Source organism: Pogona vitticeps, chromosome 10, assembly GCF_051106095.1.
Source record: "Pogona vitticeps strain Pit_001003342236 chromosome 10, PviZW2.1, whole genome shotgun sequence".
Taxonomy (NCBI): Eukaryota; Metazoa; Chordata; class Lepidosauria; order Squamata; family Agamidae; genus Pogona; species Pogona vitticeps.
In genome coordinates, this window is record NC_135792.1 from 25,296,497 (window position 1) to 25,316,339 (window position 19,843).

The 19,843-nt window shown below is 43.4% G+C and overlaps 2 protein-coding genes across 4 annotated transcripts in view; both read left to right on the top strand.

The window, feature by feature from the left end:
- LOC110085700 (protein NLRC5) lies at positions 1–18,375 on the top strand. The gene is made up of 22 exons (XM_078380552.1): positions 1–150; positions 1,972–2,129; positions 2,492–2,780; positions 3,191–3,262; positions 3,399–3,473; positions 4,250–5,993; positions 6,414–6,497; positions 8,136–8,219; positions 8,320–8,403; positions 8,878–8,967; positions 9,325–9,375; positions 10,167–10,229; positions 10,586–10,669; positions 10,758–10,841; positions 12,000–12,089; positions 13,371–13,436; positions 14,027–14,098; positions 14,603–14,686; positions 15,628–15,711; positions 16,560–16,810; positions 17,746–17,821; positions 18,288–18,375. The coding sequence occupies exons 2-22, from the start codon at positions 2,103–2,105 to the stop codon at positions 18,373–18,375; spliced, it is 3,642 nt and encodes a 1,213-aa protein (XP_078236678.1). The 5' UTR covers positions 1–150; positions 1,972–2,102.
- LOC144583035 (protein NLRC5-like) overlaps positions 17,004–19,843 on the top strand; it is an 11,975-nt gene continuing 9,135 nt past the window's right edge. For all 3 annotated transcript variants that reach the window (XR_013538615.1, XM_078380470.1, XM_078380471.1), the window contains exons 1-4: positions 17,004–17,821; positions 18,288–18,371; positions 18,991–19,080; positions 19,535–19,597. Coding sequence is in view for 2 of the 3 variants with exons in the window: in XM_078380470.1 (XP_078236596.1) it covers positions 19,070–19,080; positions 19,535–19,597 (74 nt within the window). In the remaining variant the exon portion in view is untranslated. The remainder of the gene's footprint in view (positions 17,822–18,287; positions 18,372–18,990; positions 19,081–19,534; positions 19,598–19,843) is intronic.

Sequence of the window (19,843 nt, forward strand, 5' to 3'; positions counted from 1 at the left end):
GGCCAGAAGGCACATTGGCAACCATCAGTGGGAGGTTGTGAATCATGGCCAAGATGAAAGGGGAACCAGTCGAGACTCTGAATCCAATTGTTTCCTCTGGGTTTTCTTTCGTAGGTTTCTTCTTTACTCTTTGATGCCTTCAGACCTCCGGTAGGTGCAGATGTCTTCATGTGTCTGTCTTTTAGTAGGATGTTTCTAAATACTCTGTCGTAGGATTGCTATGTGTAAAGGTGGCCACGCCATAGCTTTTGCTTGCTCCAGACTGCTTCCTTTGTAAGGAAAAACAAAAATCAAAATTTTGTTCAGTTGATCTTCTTTGTAACTTTTTGTTTCTTGCCTTGATGAAAAAGGGAAACTGTCAAACACTGCAAGATTTTTCACTCCGGCCTAGGAGCCTGGGATTTTTTTTTTTTTAAATATTGATTAATTGATGGATGGAGTCAGTAGGAGCACTCGCGAAATCAATAGCATCTTGGTGTTTGAAATTATAGTTGGTGCCAGAATTTCAAGTTTTGTGCAAAATGCATTCATTCATTAAAAATAACAATTGTGCACAAAATGCACTTTTGCAAAATTTTAGAAGAAAAGTACTCTAGAGGAAAAAAAATGCAGAAAATCTCTCATCCTCTCACTCAGTGGGGAGAAAACTGATTTTCTTTCTCATGTGTTTGATTACATACATGAAGTTTTCCTTGACTATTTTTTTAAGAAGAGAATGGCCGTCAGTAATTATGTTATAACCTCTTGATACCAATTATATGGCAAAGTTCAATCTATCCTCAAAACTCACACATTTGTGATGGTGGAGGTGCATTTCAGATAAATAAAAAGTGCACAAACCCTTACAAATATTTTAAAAGAATGCAAAAAGCTAAAAAAAAAAAGGCACCCTATTGAGTCCATGTGAAAATATGTACAAAACGCATATACTTTCATGTAAAAATGTAACTTTTTCCAAAGTTCCAAAAACAATGTGCGTTGGTATCCTTGTGTCAAACGATCATTTAAAACATGGTTATTTAGACAGGCCTTCCCAGACTCTATGATATCCTGACACAGTAGTGCTTTAACAACAAGATATTCAACCCTCCGCCATGCCATTACTATTTTATTTATAATGTTTTTATTGGGATTATTTTTACTTTCGTCTAATTTGCAATTCATTATCTCTGTCTTGTTGTTCAGTTTTATTGTATTGTGATATGTAAATTGCCCTTAGTGGCCTGGGTAGTCAGATGGGCAGTATAAAAAATCAATCAGTCAATCAGTCAATCAATCAAGGACCTTGAAGGTCCCCAATCAAGTTCTCATGAGCCATGAAATTGACCTGACCACTTCTTTTCTTTTGAATTGACCTACCTCACTGACTTCTTGTAAGGATTAAGTGGAGCAGGGAGAAAGCCACCTTAGCCTCATAGATGGAAAGAAAAAAACATACAAATGTAATATCTGATTAAGAAAAGATTTTATCTGAAAAATATACAGAATTTTTTCTCTCTCTGTCTGCTAATTCTTTTAGGGAGGGCTAACTGAGAAGGAGAGTCGATGACTTTAGCTTCTGCCGACTAAAGGAATGGTTGTGTAGAAATACAGCAAAGAAATAAATAAACGGATTCTCCAAAAAAAATGTGTACCTTTATACCAAGAACTGTCTCACAACATGTGGGAAATGTGAGTGTCAAGATCTAACTCACAAATACACACAACACAGCTTTGCCCAACCTGCTGCCCTTCTGATGTGTTGAATTGGAACTCCCATCACCCCTTGCACAAGAATATTTCGGTTTGCTGAGGATGATGGGAGTTGGAACCCAGTGTACCTGGGAGGCACCATGTCCCCAGTCCAGGAAGTGCAGGACCAGTTAGTTGGTGTGAAGCCTCACACAGTCCAGGTCTTTACACCTCTCTCCAAATACACCTGTATTGGATGGTCCTGTCAGAAGCTTGTCTCTGTCCTTTATCCTTCTGCAGCCCTTCTGTACCTGGTCAGGCGTCTCTCTACAAATGCAGAAGGAGGCTCTTGTTTACCTGGAAGGTGCTGAAAATATGAAACCCGCCACCTGATGTTTTTGCCAAGCATGGCCTAGGCGGCGCCAGCGCGGATGAGAACGATTGGCAGAATGCTCCGGGTAAGAGAAATCGAATCAGTCAACCTAGGGGAGACACACCATGAACAGACGAGTGTGTAGTGGAACAATAAGTCACAAGTTTAGTTTTCAAATATCGTTGGAGGCACCAACAGAGAGAAGTACAAAAAACTCATTAGGTTGTCACAGGGATGTGGTGGGGACTTGGGTCAGGGGACTTGTGGTCAAGTTGGACTTAAGTCCCACTGGCAACTCAACTTAGACTTGACTCAACTTGGACTTCAGCTTGGGCCTTTATTTTTTCCAGGTTGGGAAGATGTGCAAGAAGTATTTTTCAGTACTAACGTACAAGCCTCGAAGTATTACTATTATTGTTATTGTTGTTCTTCTGATCTCTGCTCCAGGTGGATCGCGCAGGGCGTCAGAGGGCGATCAGGAGCTCTTGGCCACAGCTGGTGGACTTCCTAAGCCAACATCCTGAGTGGGTCCTAAGGAAAGCCAAGCAGCTTCTTTCACGGATGGAACTGATGCGGGCCGAAGGGGTGACTGATCCCAAAGAGAAGGCCTTGTTGGTCTTGAATATGTTTCTGGAAGCTGCAGATACCACCTTCGAAACATTTATACAAAGTGTGTGCATGGAATTCAGCCTTCCTATGGAGCTGGAAATAATGTTCATGAGTGTATCAAGAGAAGGTAGGAGTAGCGGGAGACTGATTGATATTGGGCAGTCATAGCTGGGAGGGGGATCCTTTTTTTTCATATCCCAAAGCCAAATTCTGGTCTGGAAGGTGGAGTTAAGGGCATAGGGTGAGGCTAAAGCAAAACAGGAAGGGCTACATGCAAATTTTAGCATGGTTGTAAGATGCAACTGCTTTCATGCTTGCACCACCTCACCAGTTTGCAAACCGTCATCCTTGTTCCATATACCATATAAGATACTTTTGTCTAAAATATTTATATTAAAAATTGAGGGTCGTCTTATACACAGAAGGAAGGAAAGGGGGAGGGATCAAAGCACTTTGATGATTCCTGCTTTCCCCCCTCATTGTATAGCAACCTTTATGAAAGAGACAATTATTGCTGCATTTAATTTAAATTAACAGCTGAAGACCATGTCGCCCGAGTGGAGGAAAACTGTGAAGCGGTCGCAGCTGAGTTCCCATCAACGTCAACAAGTAAGACCGGATTCTATTCAAGAAGCCTCACATAATTGCATGGGACCCACACTTTTCCCTCCGGATTTTGGTCCCAATGTGCCTTTGAGGTAAAACTGCCATCTTTGAGCATCCTGTGGCTCATTTTGTTTTGCAGCACATGAAAGACGCCGGCCATGGAGTGGTCCGTCCAGCATGAGAAACGGCAAAGAATCGAAGCAACAATGTCTGGGCAAGTTGTATTTTATCTGCTAACCTTTCTCTTCATGTACAGAGATGAGTCTCTGTGGTTTCCCCTCATACAGTGAAGCAAATGTGTATTTCCTGTTCTTGTAGCGTCTTCTCTTCAGGCACACAAATCTTTCAGAGCCATGGGCTTATCTCCTAATGACAGGTTCCAGGTCAATAGCAGACCTAATAGGGTAAACAGGACTGAGGAAAACTCACATCACAATAAAAATATATATCTAATTTCCTTAAGGTAGCCAGGCTTCTCTTCCTGTGTTTACCTTCACCTCTAGTTCAACTCAAATTATGCCCCCAAATTAAAAATCAGTAGGTTTTTTGTTAAACTTTAGGTTCTTCAAAAGAAAGAATAATTGTGAAACTAGCTTTGTGTTGTGGATACTGTATATGTCTAGCCTGCCAGTTTATGCCTGCCTACCAGTTCAAGCCAGTTCCACCCAGCTGAATTGAAGTGGGATTTACTTCTCAGTAGCTGTAGTAAGTCACACTGAAGTAGGCCCAATGGATCAGTGGGGATTTGATGAGTCAACTCCCCTGAAACTTCTATTGTTTCAATGGGCCTACTCTACTTTCGACTTACATTAGCATCAGAAGTCACAATTAGAGGAGGTCCGTTTGAATCCATGGTACTCATGGAGAAGTTGATGTGCCAAATTCTCACTGATTCCATGGACTTCCTATACTACGGAACAGGATTTCAATCAGTAGATACGGAGAGGATTCTGCTTACTCCTCCCCCTGCCTTCTCCCTCCAATTTACAGATTCTGCTGAAAGATACCGGCAACTCATCATCACATCCATGCGCCAAAGATACGCAGTGTATAGATCAGGGGGAGACACTCAAGGAAAAGATCAACCACTGGCTTTTGGTCAAGCGTTTGTCAGCCTTGTGATTCGCCAGAGCAGAGCCTGGCGAATAAAGAAGCGGAAGGATCGAGCCAAAGAGGAACATGATGTGGAGGAGGCACACAGCGATGCTCCGCTGAGGCTGTCTGATCTTTTTGAAACTGTCCCCACCGGTGCCACCAAGGTGGTTTTTCTGTTGGGCCGACCAGGGGTGGGGAAGACGCGGCTTGTGCATAAAATCTGCGAGCAGTGGGCCGAACGAAACCTGACGCAGTTCCATATGGTCTTCCCCTTCGAATTCAGGCAGCTCAACCTGATTGAAAGAAAACTGAGTCTCCAGGAACTTCTGTTTGACTTCTTCCTCCGTCCAGACGTTTCCCCCGATGCAGTGTTTGAGCATCTCCTGGAGAATGCCCAGCAGATATTGATGATCTTTGATGGCCTGGATGAGTTTGTAGAGAATGTCCATCTCTCCCTTTCTTCTCATGTTTTGCCCTCTGGTCACCGAAGCCCCTTCTCTGTCGCTGAGCTTTTAGCGGGTCTTTGTCAAGGGAAACTCTTACCCGGTTGCACTGTGTTAGTCACGACCCGCCCAAAGATCATCCCTCAAATGCTGTTGAAAACCATCACCCAGCAGGCAGAAATTTGGGGATTTGACCTTGAAAAAGTCGAGGAGTACGCAGAGTGCTTTTTCCGCCATCATTCCCGGAGAGACCAAGCCCTGGCATGCCTGAAAAGCAACGGGAAGCTGCTGAGCATGTGTTATACCCCTGCTTTGTGTAACATTGTCTGCATCTGCTTGGAATATCTCTTCCTCCAGAACGCAGGAAACGTCCAGCTCCCTCAGACCATGACCCAGTTTTACATCCAAATGCTCCAGACCTTCATAAGGAAGCATCAGAAGCAAAGTTCTCCAAGTGAAGAGGCAGAGTGGGACCAATACCAGCTGGCTCTCCAAGGCCTGGGCAAATTGGCCTTCAGAGGCCTGGAAGAGAAAAAGATGCTGTTCTATGCAGCCGAGGTGCCTGAACAAGTGAAGGGGTTTGCTTCTCTCTGTGGGATCTTGTTGGCCTTTGGAGTCAAGACCAGAAGTGGCCACACCCAGGCCGGTTACACTTTCGTCCACTTTGGTTTGCAAGAGTTTTTTTCGGCGCTCTTTCTGTTGACTAGCGCAAGCGTTGACGCTGCCTCTTTGAAGGAGAAGTTCTTCCTGAGGTCAAAGTGGTTGCTGAAGAAGGAAGCCAAGATGCCTTTCACCGAGAACTGCCACGTCTTCCTCTCTGGCCTTGCTTCCCGAGAATGCCGGCCCTTTCTCTGCTCCGTGGCTGGACAGAGTGAGGCCTGGGTGCAGGAACGGCAAGCCGAAGTGATCCGCTTGCTGAAGAAGCTCGCCACTCCTCGGTTGACCGGGCCCAGGATATCTGAACTGTGCCATTGTGTGCACGAGGCCCAAGACTGTGGATTAGCCCAGCATGTCGGGAAACAGCTGGATTTCACTTACCGGTTCCGAAATTTCAGGCTGATGCCGCTGGACATGATGGCGCTGGCTTTTGTTATCAGCAGTGCCCCTGATCCTGTGTCCTTGGATTTTGTGGGGTGCACCATGGATCTGGACTACTTGCATGTCTTTGGCAACTGTGGAAATATAAAGAACCTGAGGTAAGAAACATTGGGGACCTTATCGATATAGCTCTACAGTGGTGCATAGATGCAGAATAACATGTGTCCTCAGATGAGGAAAGATGCGAGGGAGGACCCTCCAACCTTCTACTTGGGAATATAGCCTTCAAGGGATGCCAAGATGCAGAAGAAGGTCTGGGGGGGAGGCAGTCAAGATGGAGAGCAGCCCCAGGGACCAGTGAGGAAAAGTGGAAGGAGTCAGGAGTCAAGAATGTTTACCTCAGAGAAGGAGGTGATAAGGGCTGATGCAAAGGCCATCTTTAAATACATGAAGGGCGTATTATATTTTTGCTGCCTGTCACACCACCATCATAAGAAAGCTTCTATCAACCATTTCTTCTGTCTCTTGTGTTGCTCCTGTTGTTCACTCAATAGCTCAGGATTTGCTTTTATTTTCAGCTTTAAGAGCAGGAAGTGTGGAAACGAGTTTGCTGCCGCCCTCAGCAAAAACCTGCCGTCAATGAACTGCCTGACGACATTTCAGTAAGCATTGCTCCTAAATCATGGGTGTCATTTGGGGACGGGCAGAGCCTGGCATTGCTTGTGAAGGCGGCTGCCGATCAAGCCAGCTGGGAAAGTCTGAGAGCTATACGGTTAATACTTTTTCTAGTACTAAAAAGTCATTGTCGCAAAATCTAGCAGCTTCAATGGGGAAGGATTCGGCAGTAGATCTGGGGGAAGCTGGTGGTTCTGCTGTGAGTGGGGAGGTCAATCGATGCCAAGTCTTTGTTCTGAACTCAACTGTTTTTGGGATAGGGTTCAACACTTTGAGTAGCTCCTGAAAAGTTTGGGCTAAAAACCTAAAGTGGATTCATTGGCCCAGTGACAGCAGTCCCCAGCATCCTTGTGGTAGAGCCTAGGCATTGTGCATGGACATTCCCAAATCCTTGATGCTGCCATTCTAAAGGACCTTGAGGGTGCTGAAATGAGAAGGACTTCTTCATGCGACCTTGGAGATTTTCAGCAGGAGAGTATAGTCAGCTTGGGCCCCAAATACCTGAAAGAAGGTTTCCTCCTGCAGTAGTGGAGCTGGGTGATCCTTATTATATGGCGGGGGCGGGGGGAGAGGGAGCAGCTCCACTCTGGATTTTAGCCTGAACTTTGCAGGACCTGTGCAAGAGGCCCGATTCTATTCCCAGAATAGGTTCAGCACCACGGACAGATCATGGAACTTTCAGGCTAAAACTCAGGGACACTATCCCACCTTCAGGAATTTGGAACCATCACCAGTCTCTCCTGCGTCTTTCCAAAAAGAGACAGCATTTACACCCATGCTGTGCTTCTTTTGTCCCGAGATTAAAATGTCCCCGTTGGTCTGTGAGCCTGGGCATTTTGAGCAGAACTAGGAAAGTTCAAAATATAATCTAAATTGACTCTTGATTTATTTATTTTTTAAAAATTGCTGCCTTGATGGTTTTTGTGGCTTTGGTGGCATCCTTATCTTCTTCTTATAATTTTGTTTATACCATCCTGATATTGCCTTTGATGACACAGAACATATTAAATCTAAATGGATGATGGAGTGATTCAATGAGGGAGTGGCTGGGGGAAATTCTTTGTGAAGTCTGTGATGCCTTACAGACTACAATTTAGGAAAAAGTTAAACATAATAGAAAGTCCTACTGATGACCTGAGAAAATCTGTAGTATTGATGTTGTTTATCATTTTTAATGTGATGCTTGTTTAATTATTTTTTAATGTTTGTATCCTTAACTGTTTTTAGCTTTTAAATATTGTCTTTTTAATTGATGCAAAAAAGCCTTAGGTCTTTTTAAGGAGAAGGGCAGGGTAAAAATAGTTTAAATGAATGAACGAACAAACTTTCTGCAAATCTTGTGAGATATCTTTCCTTCAAGTTGCGTCTTTGGTAGTCGTTCCAGTTATCTATAGATTGGAAGTTGGTTCCTTTCGATTGTCCAGAAATTTTAGATTAAAATCTTCATCATCTCTTAGTTTTGGCTGGGCTTTCTCTGAGCCAAGGGCCTAAAAACACATAGAGATTCTGCGTTCTTGCTATAGAATGAGGGCATAACTCTTTGCCACGAACAGAATGGCCTCAAGCTTCATTACAAAAATGCAATAACGTTATCATCATCATAATCAAGAACTTCTGGTTCTCAGGTTAGCAGGAGGAAATCTCACAATCCAAGGACTTGAACCTCTGATCCAAGCTTTTCTAAACTGCTCGCAGCTGGAAGATGTAAAGTAAGGGCATTTATTTTGTGGAGATGTGAGGGATGGAGATAGCCATTCAATTAATCTGATGGACGTTATGAAAGCCAATTAATCCGTCACTCTACTTTAGCTTGCAGGACAATAGAATGAAGGAGCAGGAAATGATCAAAGTCGCAGAAATCTTTTCTACTATGAAACGGCTAAAAAAGTTGGAGTAAGTAGAACTAAACTTGAATCGCACTAAGAAAGCATTTTGCAGTTCTAAAACATGTCGAGTCGGTGGGAATATCTGCCCGCTGATGAATCCATTTGTGTATGAAAAAGACATACCACCACACAGAAATGGCACAGAATGCCTATAAATGTGAAGGAAAAGATGACATTTTCCGTAATGGGCTGCACAGACTTTGCATATTAGATGCGTGCAGTTTGTGGTTCGGGATTCGTGAGCTGGATTTGAGGAGCCGAAGGTTTCTTTCCAGCTCCGCCGTTCTAAGATGATGAGGATGATCTTTAGATATTCGTAATTCGTTGTATTAGATTTTTTTTGTTGGTTGTAAGTTATGGCTCTAACTGAACTTTTGTATGTGAAGTGCTAGCTGCTCTGGCTTTTATGGGGAAAAGCAGGATATGGATTGAAGAAATAAGTGAATAAGCACCTGTAATGTGTTGGTTGTCTCTGAAATAGTTTGAGCCGCAATGAAATTTCTGAAAGGACGGTTCTCACTTTTGCTGAAGCTGCTGGAGTTTCTCCAAACGTTACACAGCTCCACATAAGGTATGGACAGCAAAAACAGGTGGCTTCATTTTTTTTTAAGTTCCCCTTTTAAAAACTGTAGCTTAATACATCGTTTTAAACCCATTTGTAATTTTTTTGGTCATTTTAGCGAGGATTTGGGAGGTCATTTGTAACTGTAATTACAAACAATTTTTGTACCTGTAATGGGGGGGAGTTGTCCTTTTTTGAAAAAAAATTATTTTTACTTTTGGATTTTATTGATTGATTGATTTGCAATCCACTTGTCTGTTCGTTTGCTCATTTCCAAACGAGGTTTCCCAGGGTGGATCAGCTCTGTTTTTATACTCCATTCAGCAGTTTGATTGGCTGATTTAATTTCCCACTTCTTACTTGCAGAAAGAAGAGTTTGATTGTATACTTCACCGGCTGCGGCAAAACAAATTCAAGGTGAGAAACTGCAGGTCCAGCGGATGTTGACTAATTAGTAAGAGAGGGCAGGATATTCAAAGGAACAAGAAAGGAGAAAAATATAAGGAATCCAGAAAGTGGTGGAAAGGAATTAAAGGCCAAAAATAATTAAGCTTATCTCTGCCATGAATGAGCAGTAATGTCGGTTTTAAAGTAAATTGCACCTGTTGGGGTGGTGCTCTTAATTATGGGTGTGATGGAAGTTATTATATTATCGAATTTAGCCCTTTTCCTTTCCTCTTATGGCCCTGAGGAAAACGCCACCTCTGAAGCGGGAATGTGCTTTGGGGTATTTATCATGGATGCCTGACTCATGGAGTCTGGCATCAATTCAGTTGGATCTGGTCACCAGGCCAAACTAGACCAGACGAGAAGCTTCGCATTTGGAAGCCAAACTTCCTTTGCCCTTAAAAGAGATCTAGCAGAGTTCTTCCTCATTCCTGGTATCTTTGTGCTGTTCTGTGATTGGCCCATGGGAGGTAAACATGAGTTTCATTTACAAGTCCATTTGCATAGGCCCTCTGGGATCCTGTCACTTGAGAACTGCAGGAGTCTAGTTTGACATGCCTGGTTCTACTTTAGACAGAAGATCTGTTGATCACAAGGGCTCCGAAACGGTTATAATTCATTCAGTCCCATTGATTCCAGTAGATCTCCTTGAGATATGCTTCCGTTTAGATGCCACCAACTGCTGCTCACATTGTTTTTCACATTTCTGATATGATGAGGATGAGGATTAAAAAACACAAACACCAATTTATGGGTTTCAGGTTGAATGATAAAGAAATCAAGGAAGAGGAAAGTGTTCCTGAGAGCAGACATTTAATATTACGGTAAATATATTTTCAATCTGTTTGTTAACATGTATCTCCTGGACCGCCAGCCAATCCTTCACTTCCAGAAATGTTGTACTGTAAACTTGATAATGAGCAAAAGGATCACAAATTTATGAAGAATAGTCTGATTATCTTAACATTTTATTTTGCTTTTAATTTTACCTATATTTCATATACATCCATAATTTTGTAATTGTGCAGTGCTCTGAGACGAATAAGGAAGGGGAAAAAAAGAAAGGTCATCTGCAATTTTAGGGCAAACTGCTTCCCTGTTCTTCAGAGTTGTCCTTTTTATAAATTCTTGTTTGCGTCCACTTGGAAATGGTCATCTTGACACCACTCTGTTCATACAGATTACAGGATTGCCAGTTAGATTCCCAAACAGCTGAGCAGTTAGCCAGGATCCTCCAGAGCTGTCCTCACCTTTCCGAAGTTGAGTAAGTATCGTATTCTTTCAGACTATTTGATAAGAGGTTGAGATATCTAAATCGACTGTGTTACTGATCTGGTGAAAAATTATGTCAGTTTGTCAGATAATCACCTTGATGACGAAGGGTGCAGCCGCCTAATGAAGACGGTCCCTCAAATGTCCATTTCTGGTCTTCTGAAGTATGTACTCTTCGACAACTTGCTTATTCTTTTATTCTTTTTATTTTACTCCTGCATTCCCAATTGATCAATTGGCATTGATAAATCTCTATTCAGTGTTTAGAGTGAATGTTGCATCTGGTCAGCTCAGACAAAGCTGCTTAAATCTTGCTCCCGTCTCCTTCTTTCTCACTTTCTTCTCAGTTGAGTGTTTGGATTTGCACCTTAGCTGGGTATCTTTGTTATTTAGAGTTTGAGGAAGTTAACGTTTTGGCCTACCTGGCTGGGGGATTCAGGAAGGTTATGACCCAAGAACTTTTCCAAGCTCAGCTATTTCGTTGCCTATAAGGAGCAACAGAAGAAGTCTGTGAAGTGCAACTGGTTGACATAATAAAGCAGCTTTACATTCCTTGACACCATTGATGCACTGAATAATAATCATTTACTGTCAAGTCAATTTTGACTTACAGCAGCCCTTTTCAAGATTTTTTTAAGGTAGAGAGTACTCAAAAGTGGCTTCGCATTCCCTTCATTTGGAGACAGTTCTGGGACTGTGTTCCACTTGCCCACAGGAGAGACCTTTCCTTCCCCTTCTGTCCCAAAGATCCGGTCCCCGAATTCTCTGGTTTCGTCACTGTCTTATCCATGGAGGACTATGAGTGAGCAGCAGAAGTCCTTCACTACCGGTGGACCGGCTTCTGGTGAGTCAGGACTTTGATTTGGCAGGGTCCTGATTCACTTGGAGAGCCTCCATGGACAGTGGGATTCTCTCTCTTCAGGCTTGGCCTACTCTATGAGTAGGAAGACCATGGAAGCCAAAGCAGAAGCAGCTTAATAGACATAACAGTCTTCTCTTCATACCTCTAAGATTAGCATGCAAACGTCTGGCGGCTTTCCCAGTTGGGATGGGGGAGCAGGGCTGATGTGCACAGTTGCCCCCCCCCGTTCACCTTTTCTGTGGTTTCAGCTGTAAGCCCTAAATAGGACTTCCGATTCTTGTATGTGAGTGCAAATCAGGAAAGAATTCAAGCGGGTTTTCACATACCTCTGAAGTAGCATACGGGGAAGGGGTACAGATCCATGGTGAGTGCCTATTCATGGAAAGAGGTAATGCCACAGTGTTGTCTCTAAAAGTTGTTGTTACTGTTATTACTTTTCCCTGATTTTTCTTGTTTGCAGTTTAAGCAACAACCGGCTGTCTATTAAGAGTATTTTCCGTCTCCTGCATTCCATGAGTGTGTGTCCAAACATTGTGAAGCTCGAAGCCAGGTAAGCAGGATTCAATGGCAAACATCTGTAGATGTTTCCTTGTTCCACTGTTGCTTGAAGTACTTGTCCAGTTTGTTAGATGGGGAGGAGGGGCACATAATGATGTTTTTATGTGCCAATACATTCATGGAAGGGTCGATACCTCCCGAAGTGGTTGGACTGCAACTGTCCTAATCCCTCACTCATGGTTATGTGGCCTTGGGTTGATGGGAATTGTAGTCCCAGAGCATCTAGAAGGTCCCACATTACTGACCAGTGCTGCATTGCTTCAAGAAAACATGGTTCTTTTGTTAAGCGGAGTTAAAATCTATACTGTAGGTGTGTGTCTAAGAGACCCATGGTCCTCAACATTTAAAAAGAGAAGGAACACAACACATTATATTAAGTCCATGGTGAGATGAATCTGTGGAAGCCCTGGTGTTCATTGATCCCTTTTTTTCATTTGAAAAGAGACTTCTAGGGGCTAGAACCCCCTTACTCATCCAGCCATCATGGTCACCGGCCATTGCATCTGGGGGATTCTGGGAGCTGCCGTCCAAAAAGAAACTTGCCATCGTCTCCCTATCATCCACTGCAGAGTTTTGACTTTTAAATTTCTCTAGCTGTGCAGCAGAAGTGCAGGGTTTCACAGAGCTGAATAGCTTCGAGTTCCCCATATTAGTCCCCTCCTTTTTTTCTCATCACCTGGCACTTATAGTCTCAATAACTCACTCTGAGACATGAGCTGGAGAAAGAATAAAAATGTTCCATTTGCTTGCAGAGGAATAGATCAGACAGCAACGGGCCTCAATGAACTGATGGACTTCCAACAAGCTAACTCCAACAGACAAAAGAGAGGGGAGGAAAGGCAGAGCAGAGAGGTGGAGCTCTCTTGGACTCCGAGGCAGGGAGAGGGATCCATGGGTTAATGCTGTTAGGGATTGACCATCATCCTAGCCCGGAAAGATCCCTCCCAGCCAAGCTGACCAGCATGCGAGGTTGCAATAACTCCAACATCTTTTGAAGTGACGTCTACACCGACCCTACAAGCTGGCGAGGTGACATGCTGCAACTGTATAATCAGTGCCTTGCATTTTTGTTAGACAGAGGTTTATCAGACAGTGTACACAACACATGGGATGTAGATATCCACAGATACCTCTTGGAATACTAATTCTTTACCTGGACATTCGTCTTAGCCCAATTATTTCCCTTCCAACCATGCTGAACGGGTGGACTTTTGAGTAATTGGCCCATGTTGCCAAATCTAACATTGTGGAATTCTGCATTTAATCTTCTTAGTATTCATCGTCAAACCGCAAGACTGACACTCATCGGCAACGAACTTACTGACACCACTTGTTCCAGGTATGATGGATTGATAAATAATAATTTTTCTTAACATTAAATAAGTGTTCTACTGGATCAGAGGAAAAGCCCGTCTGCTTAGCTACTTAAGATACGCTGAGGCCGAAAGCGAGACTGATTTCTTTTATTGGCCTTGCCAAAGCACTTGCTCCTCGCCTGTCTTCCCACGGGGTCTCCCAAAGCGATTTTCCTTAGATCAAGATTATTAAAGAGAAGTGAACAAAAAAACTCATTAAGGGCAGTATCCTGCTTGAGTCACTATTGGTCAGGGAAGGGCGATCACACAGGTGATTTCTCTCCCCTGTTCCAGGATCCTCATCACATGCCCAGTTGCACCATTGCACAATCAGTACACAGGTATCTTTAACTCTTCGTCTCCACCATGCCCAGCTCATGACTGTGTGATGCAGTGGTTGCCAGAAGACAGTCCGAGGCCCCCTCTCGGATCGCCAGAGGACATTTGAGGCTTGGCAGGGATGTCTTTGGACCTGAGTGTGGTTGGCGCATCTTGGAAGCACTAGGAGAAAACGTCACAGCACAAAAGCCTAGAGTTTGCCCTTCTAACCATTTCAAATTTGTTTTTGCTCTAGGACTTCCTCTTTCGCTCGTGACCAGTTAAGTGGCGAGGGGCAACAGCGGGCAGCCACGTCGAGGACCATATGGTACGGTCACACCGGTGGTTTTTCGGCTGACTCGTCCCTTCTTAAAAGACTCACAAAACAGGCACTCGGCAGCATAAATGAGAGAAACAAGCGGTGGGACACAGGAGCCTTCCTCTGTGGTGGCAAGGATGGACTACAAGTCCCATAATACACCCGACAACACTGCCGGTGTCTCCTTGGTGCTGGGCTATAGTCCAGCAAAAGAGAACTTTTCTCACCTCTGTGGGGCCAAGGTGGATTTTGAGGGCCCATTCATTGTCACAGAGCTTAGTGGGGCGGAAGAAGCAGGGATGAGGGGAGTGGGAGTTAGTGCCTGGGGTTCATGGGCTATGTGGTGCCACAATCTGGTTTAAATCCTGCCTGAAATGTAGCTTTGTTTTTCTTTCTTTCTTTCTTTCTTTCTTTCTTTCTTTCTTTCTTTCTTTCTTTCTTTCTTTCTTTCTTTCTTTCTTTCTTTCTTTCTTTCTTTCTTTCTTTCTTTCTTTCTTTCTTTCTTTTTTGCAGTGTGGCAGACAATAGTTTTCAAGCTGACAACCTGAACTGCTTGTGCATGGCTCTGCGATCGTGCAGTGGTGTAACGGAGTTAGAGTAAGTTTCCTTCCTTCCTTCCAGATAGATGTAGGAGGGGAGCATGGATGTCCTCATAGACAATTGCAGATTATTTGATGGACATCTGAAAATACATTTATTTGTATTTCCCAATTCTTTAAGTGAAACACAAGGAATTGCCATTCACATCCATTAATGTTGGTAGTCCCTCTCAGAACATCCAACTGGCCAAACTCCCATTGCTGACTCTAGTAACTTGCACTCGAGTAGACCTATTGAACCAGTGGGGATTTGGTGGGACAAACACCCCATCCCCCAAGCTCTGGTGGTTCAAATAGGCCTACTCTAACTTCCCAGGAATAGTAAGTGACTATTAGAGTAGGCCCATTGGAATCAGTGGAACTTATGGAGGAGATGACTCACTAAATCCCCACCGATCCATCGAGTCTACTCTAGTGGCAATGTGTTGCATGGATTTCGACCAATAAGTCAGTTGGCGAAAAAGAAGCTATAATACAAAACATAAATACAAAAGAGAGGTTTGTTTAAAACCATTGCTTATTCTCATTCTCGCTGCTAGGAATAAAAGCACTGGGGGGGGGGAATCTCTTTCTTGCTGGGGCAAATTTCAGAAGAGTTTTAGTGTTTTTATTTTTTATTTTTTTTTGCCTGTTCACACTTTTTGGGTGAAAAACTTGCTTGTATGGTTTAGATTTTTTGCTTTAAAAAAAACCCTTGCCTTTTGCCTGATTGCAAGGCTTTGCGTGCAAAAATTAGAAAATTTGCTTCTGCTAATATAGAAGCTCTGGGTTTTCAATTTTTGCAGGGGCAAAAAAAAAGCACAAAACTTCTGCGGCTGACTGTTTTTTTAATAGGATATCTTGATGTTACTGACGACGGGGGGTGGGGGGAGAGGGTAGTTGTTGCAGCCTTCTTTCTGTTTCCAAAATAATCTCTTCTTTTTTTTTTTCCAAAAAAAGCTTGTCCAGTAATTCTCTCGGAGACCCAGGAGTTTTGAAGATCCTGGGACTGGTCTCAGATCTTAAAGCATTACATTCCTTGATGTAAGTAAAGGTCATCCTTTCTATACATTTATCCGATGGCATTTTTATATAGCTGTGACACTGGGCTAGACCTCAGTGAGGCAGCTCATTTGCATCTGGACTGTACCGCTTCAAACTGGACATTGGAATAGTTCATTTTTAGACTGCAACTCCCAGATTCCCTTGGCCTACAATGGCCTACAAGGGTCTCCGGTTCAAACTGGCGATGGAGGGGGTTGTGCTGGTAAAAGCAATGAATAGACTAGGTATCTAATGTTTCTCCTTGAGCTGTTTTTCAAAAATTGGGTTTTTGCTCTGTGTGTCTGTGATGGTTATATTGATATGGAGGGCTATAAAAGGAGGGTGAAACTCTACTACTGCCAATCCTGGTATAGAGAGTTACAAAATGTGCCAGTTGACTTGGGTATATTGGGGCAAGCAAAATAATACCTTTAGCATGATATTTTGTAAAAGGGTTCCTTCAAATGGTGAAAGATGCCTCTTAGCCATGTTTTACCATTGCCCTCAACTGCTTGCCTTGTGTTTCAGGGTGTGACTACACAGGAAAGCTAAATCATAGCAATTCAGTTTTGCTGCAATTGGATTCCTAGCTTGTATTACATTGGAAATCACAATCAGTGCTCACACAGGGGCTGTGGATTGATTTGGGAGTTCATCCTTCATACTAGAAGTGATGCATTTTGCATTCCAGCCCATCACCACCCTACGGTTGAAGCTGCGTCAAGGAATTCCGAGCGACTGGGCCTAATTGCGTTCTTGTGCAAAAACGAATTATTCTTGCATTCTTAGTGACGGAAGCTTTCTTTCGGTTTTTTTCTTTTCTTTTCTTTTAATCTCCTTTTTCCTAGCCTGGATCATAATGACATATCCCTCAACGGTGCCTTCTGCTTGGTAGAATCCTTCTCTGCTTCAGAATGTATGGCCTCGATGCAATTAGGGTATGTTCACAAACCGACTTTCTTGCTTGCTATCTTATCCATCCAGTCTCTGTTTAAGGACTTTTCTTTTGAGAAATTCAGTAAGACAACCGAATTGCTGCACCTCCTTACCATTGTGCGTTTTCTCTCATTACAGTTTGGGAAATGCCCAGAAAGTTCATGTAACATTTGGGGAAACCACCAGGTAAAGAATGCTTTTGTCGGCACATTTTTACTTGCGGTGGAGGTCTGTAGCTCAGTGGGGAAGAGCAGATGTGTGGATGTCAAACATCCCAAGCAAAGCCTGTGGCATCTCCGAAGTCTAAAAATCCATCCAAACTTTGAAGAATGGGTTGTTGGCTTCTGTTGAGAATTGCTTCCACATTCACCTCTTTCCTCCTCCCAGTTCCTGAAGGAGTGCAGTAACAAACCCCCCCCAAAGAGAGTGCAATCTTATCCCCCATTCATGCATGTACAAGCCCCACCATAGCATCACTGACAGTTAAGATTGTGATGTTGATGATGCTGGCAACAATAAGAACACATAACAAACTGAGAACTCCAGCCCCTGTCAAGGAGGCACAGTCAGGAATCTCCCAACGTCTGGCTCCACAGTCAGAGACCTAATTCATTGAGCTGTCCGGCAACAATAAAATCAGGACTGTGTTTGTGTTGTATCCACGTACACATGGGACAAACACAGAGGAACTGCGAACAAAAATCCCAGAATCACCAATAGAATCATGAAGAGTCCATCGTTCACCAGCTTGACTTCAAAAACAGGGTTAGGTTATGCAGATCTCTGGTTTGTTTTTGGGGTGGGGTGGGGGAGGTGTTTGAAGGAGAATTTCAGAAGTATGATCAAGTATGTTAACTAACCAGGTGGGTTTCCTTTTCTGCCTTCAAAGTCACCGCCCCGTTTGGGAGCATCAGGAGGAACTACGGGAGCACGCAGTCCATGGCTGCTGCTTTTGGTAAAGTGTAATTTTTCTCCATCTTTGGGGGATGTCATAAGTGTGCCTACGGCAACGCCTCCCCCAGTGTAGGTCAATAAATCCAATTTTGTGGGCTTGGTGGGTCTCCCTCCTTTAATAAATCCTCTGTTTTAGTCTTGCAGATGGCACACTGACTCCGGAGGATGTTGACCGGCTCTTCAGTATTCTCATCAAGTGTCCTGGCTTGACAGAGATTAAGTAAGTCCTATATGCTTGAGTGATTGCTCATGCACTCTGTGTGTATTTAAGACACACACACAAACGGAATGAGTGAGCCCTGCTCATTTATAGCTGTTGGAGTAGGATGTGAGGCCTTGTTGTAATAAATGCATATGTACGTTAATAATGCACAGAAAACCAATCTCTGATGGACACCCACTTCTAGGTTATCCCTCCAAAATCAATAGTAATTGTTGTTGTTCTAGGTTATCCTACATTTTTTCCAGTGAGCTCAAGTGGTTGTACATGGCTCCTCCTTGATCCTCACAGCAACCTTGTGAGGTCAGTTGTGTGGAGAGAGAGAGAGAGAGAGAGAGAGAGAGAACCGCCTAAGGTCACTAGTGAAACCCATTGGGAAATCCAATATGCTAATGACTACACAACACTGAATCTGGTAGATCCCATCTTCCCCATGTATTCTAAGCTTCCCATCCTGGTATTTCAGCTTGTCTAGGAGCTTGGTGAATGAGCAAAGCCTGGAACAACTGCTGGTCTTCCTGCCCCGCCTCGACAGCCTGAAGCTTTTGAGGTGAGTCTTGACTTCCATGTCTTCAAAAGGGCTGTGAGCAGCAATGGAAGCTGGGAAATTGTGGGAGCTGTGGTTTCCCCCAAAATAACATTTCCAGACTTTAGGGGAAGAGAGGTCAGGGATTTAACTTAGTGGAAGGCTGCTTCCACAAGTTCATAGTCAAGATGTCCATTATGGCTTCCAAGATCGTTGACATGAAATTAATCATACTCTGTGAATTAAGTAAAGAGGTAGGAATCAGACATGCATTTTGTCATGGCTTATGAGTGGACCCACTTTAATATGCTGACTGCATTTTGAAGAGGGTGACTTTAAAAGGGGGGGGGTTGTAATAGATCATCACTTCAAATTGCTGCTTCTTGGCATAATGTCCATTTGAAAAAGGAGCTGGGATATGATGAGGGACCCTCTCACTTAGATGTGCCTTCACACATTCTCCAAATCCACAATCATACCTTTTTCTCCATCTGAAGAAGGACCTTTGTGCTGGCTTTGTTCAGAAATTATTATATTTGCTGTTGTATTCATGGTTTTTCCATCCCCATGCCTTCTGCTGAACCCAACCTTTGGATGTTTTTGCTTTCCTCCTCTTCCACCCCATCCTCCCTCTCTCCTGCAGCATCACAGAGAAATGCTTAACTCAAAACAGTGTTCTTTTGCTGGCCAACTCATTTAACCAGTGCAATAGAGTCTGCGACATGGAAGTCAGGTAAGACATTCAAGGCCCTTTAGGAAGCTAAGTGGGTGCAGATTTGGGTGGGCCCAGATAGATTGTGACATGGAGAACCTCTTCTCCTCCGTCCGTTACACAGAGGCACAAAGGAATGGAAATGTCAGAGAAGGCCACCTAGTTTTGTTGGCTAGAGGTTGCAAAAGAGAACACACAGTGAATCTTAGTAATGTAACAATAAACTGTACTGCTTCCGAGAGTGGAGAATTATTGACATACACAAAAAGTATATGTATACAACGAGTGTCACTGAATAGTAAAACAAGTTACTCTTTTATAGCTCCAAGTGGAAAGTCCCAAAGTAACAACTGAGCTTGAGCATTAGTACGTAAATAACACATGTACTGAGAAGCAACTATAACTGTTCATGTCAGATGACAAGGTCAATCCTCTGACCATTCAAGTGAAGCTTTTTCTTTCTGTCCATATCTAGATCGAGTAAAAAGGCTATTCTGCATTTTGTGGAAGGCGAAGGAAATCAAGAAATATACTGCAAGTATGTGCAAAGCAGATCATCCTTCCTTTGTTGTAATGTTGTTTGCTTCATATGTGCTGAAGAAGACCCGTGTGCTTTAAAAAATGCAGGAAGCATGGTGAGAAGTGTAGCTTAGATTGAGCCATCACCCTGTTGGTTAAATATATTCTATTAATAACCTTAGAACTGCAGAGCTGGAAGGGACCCTCTGGATCATCAAGTCCATCCCCTGTCAAGGAGGCCCCATGGGGGAATCGAACTCCCAAC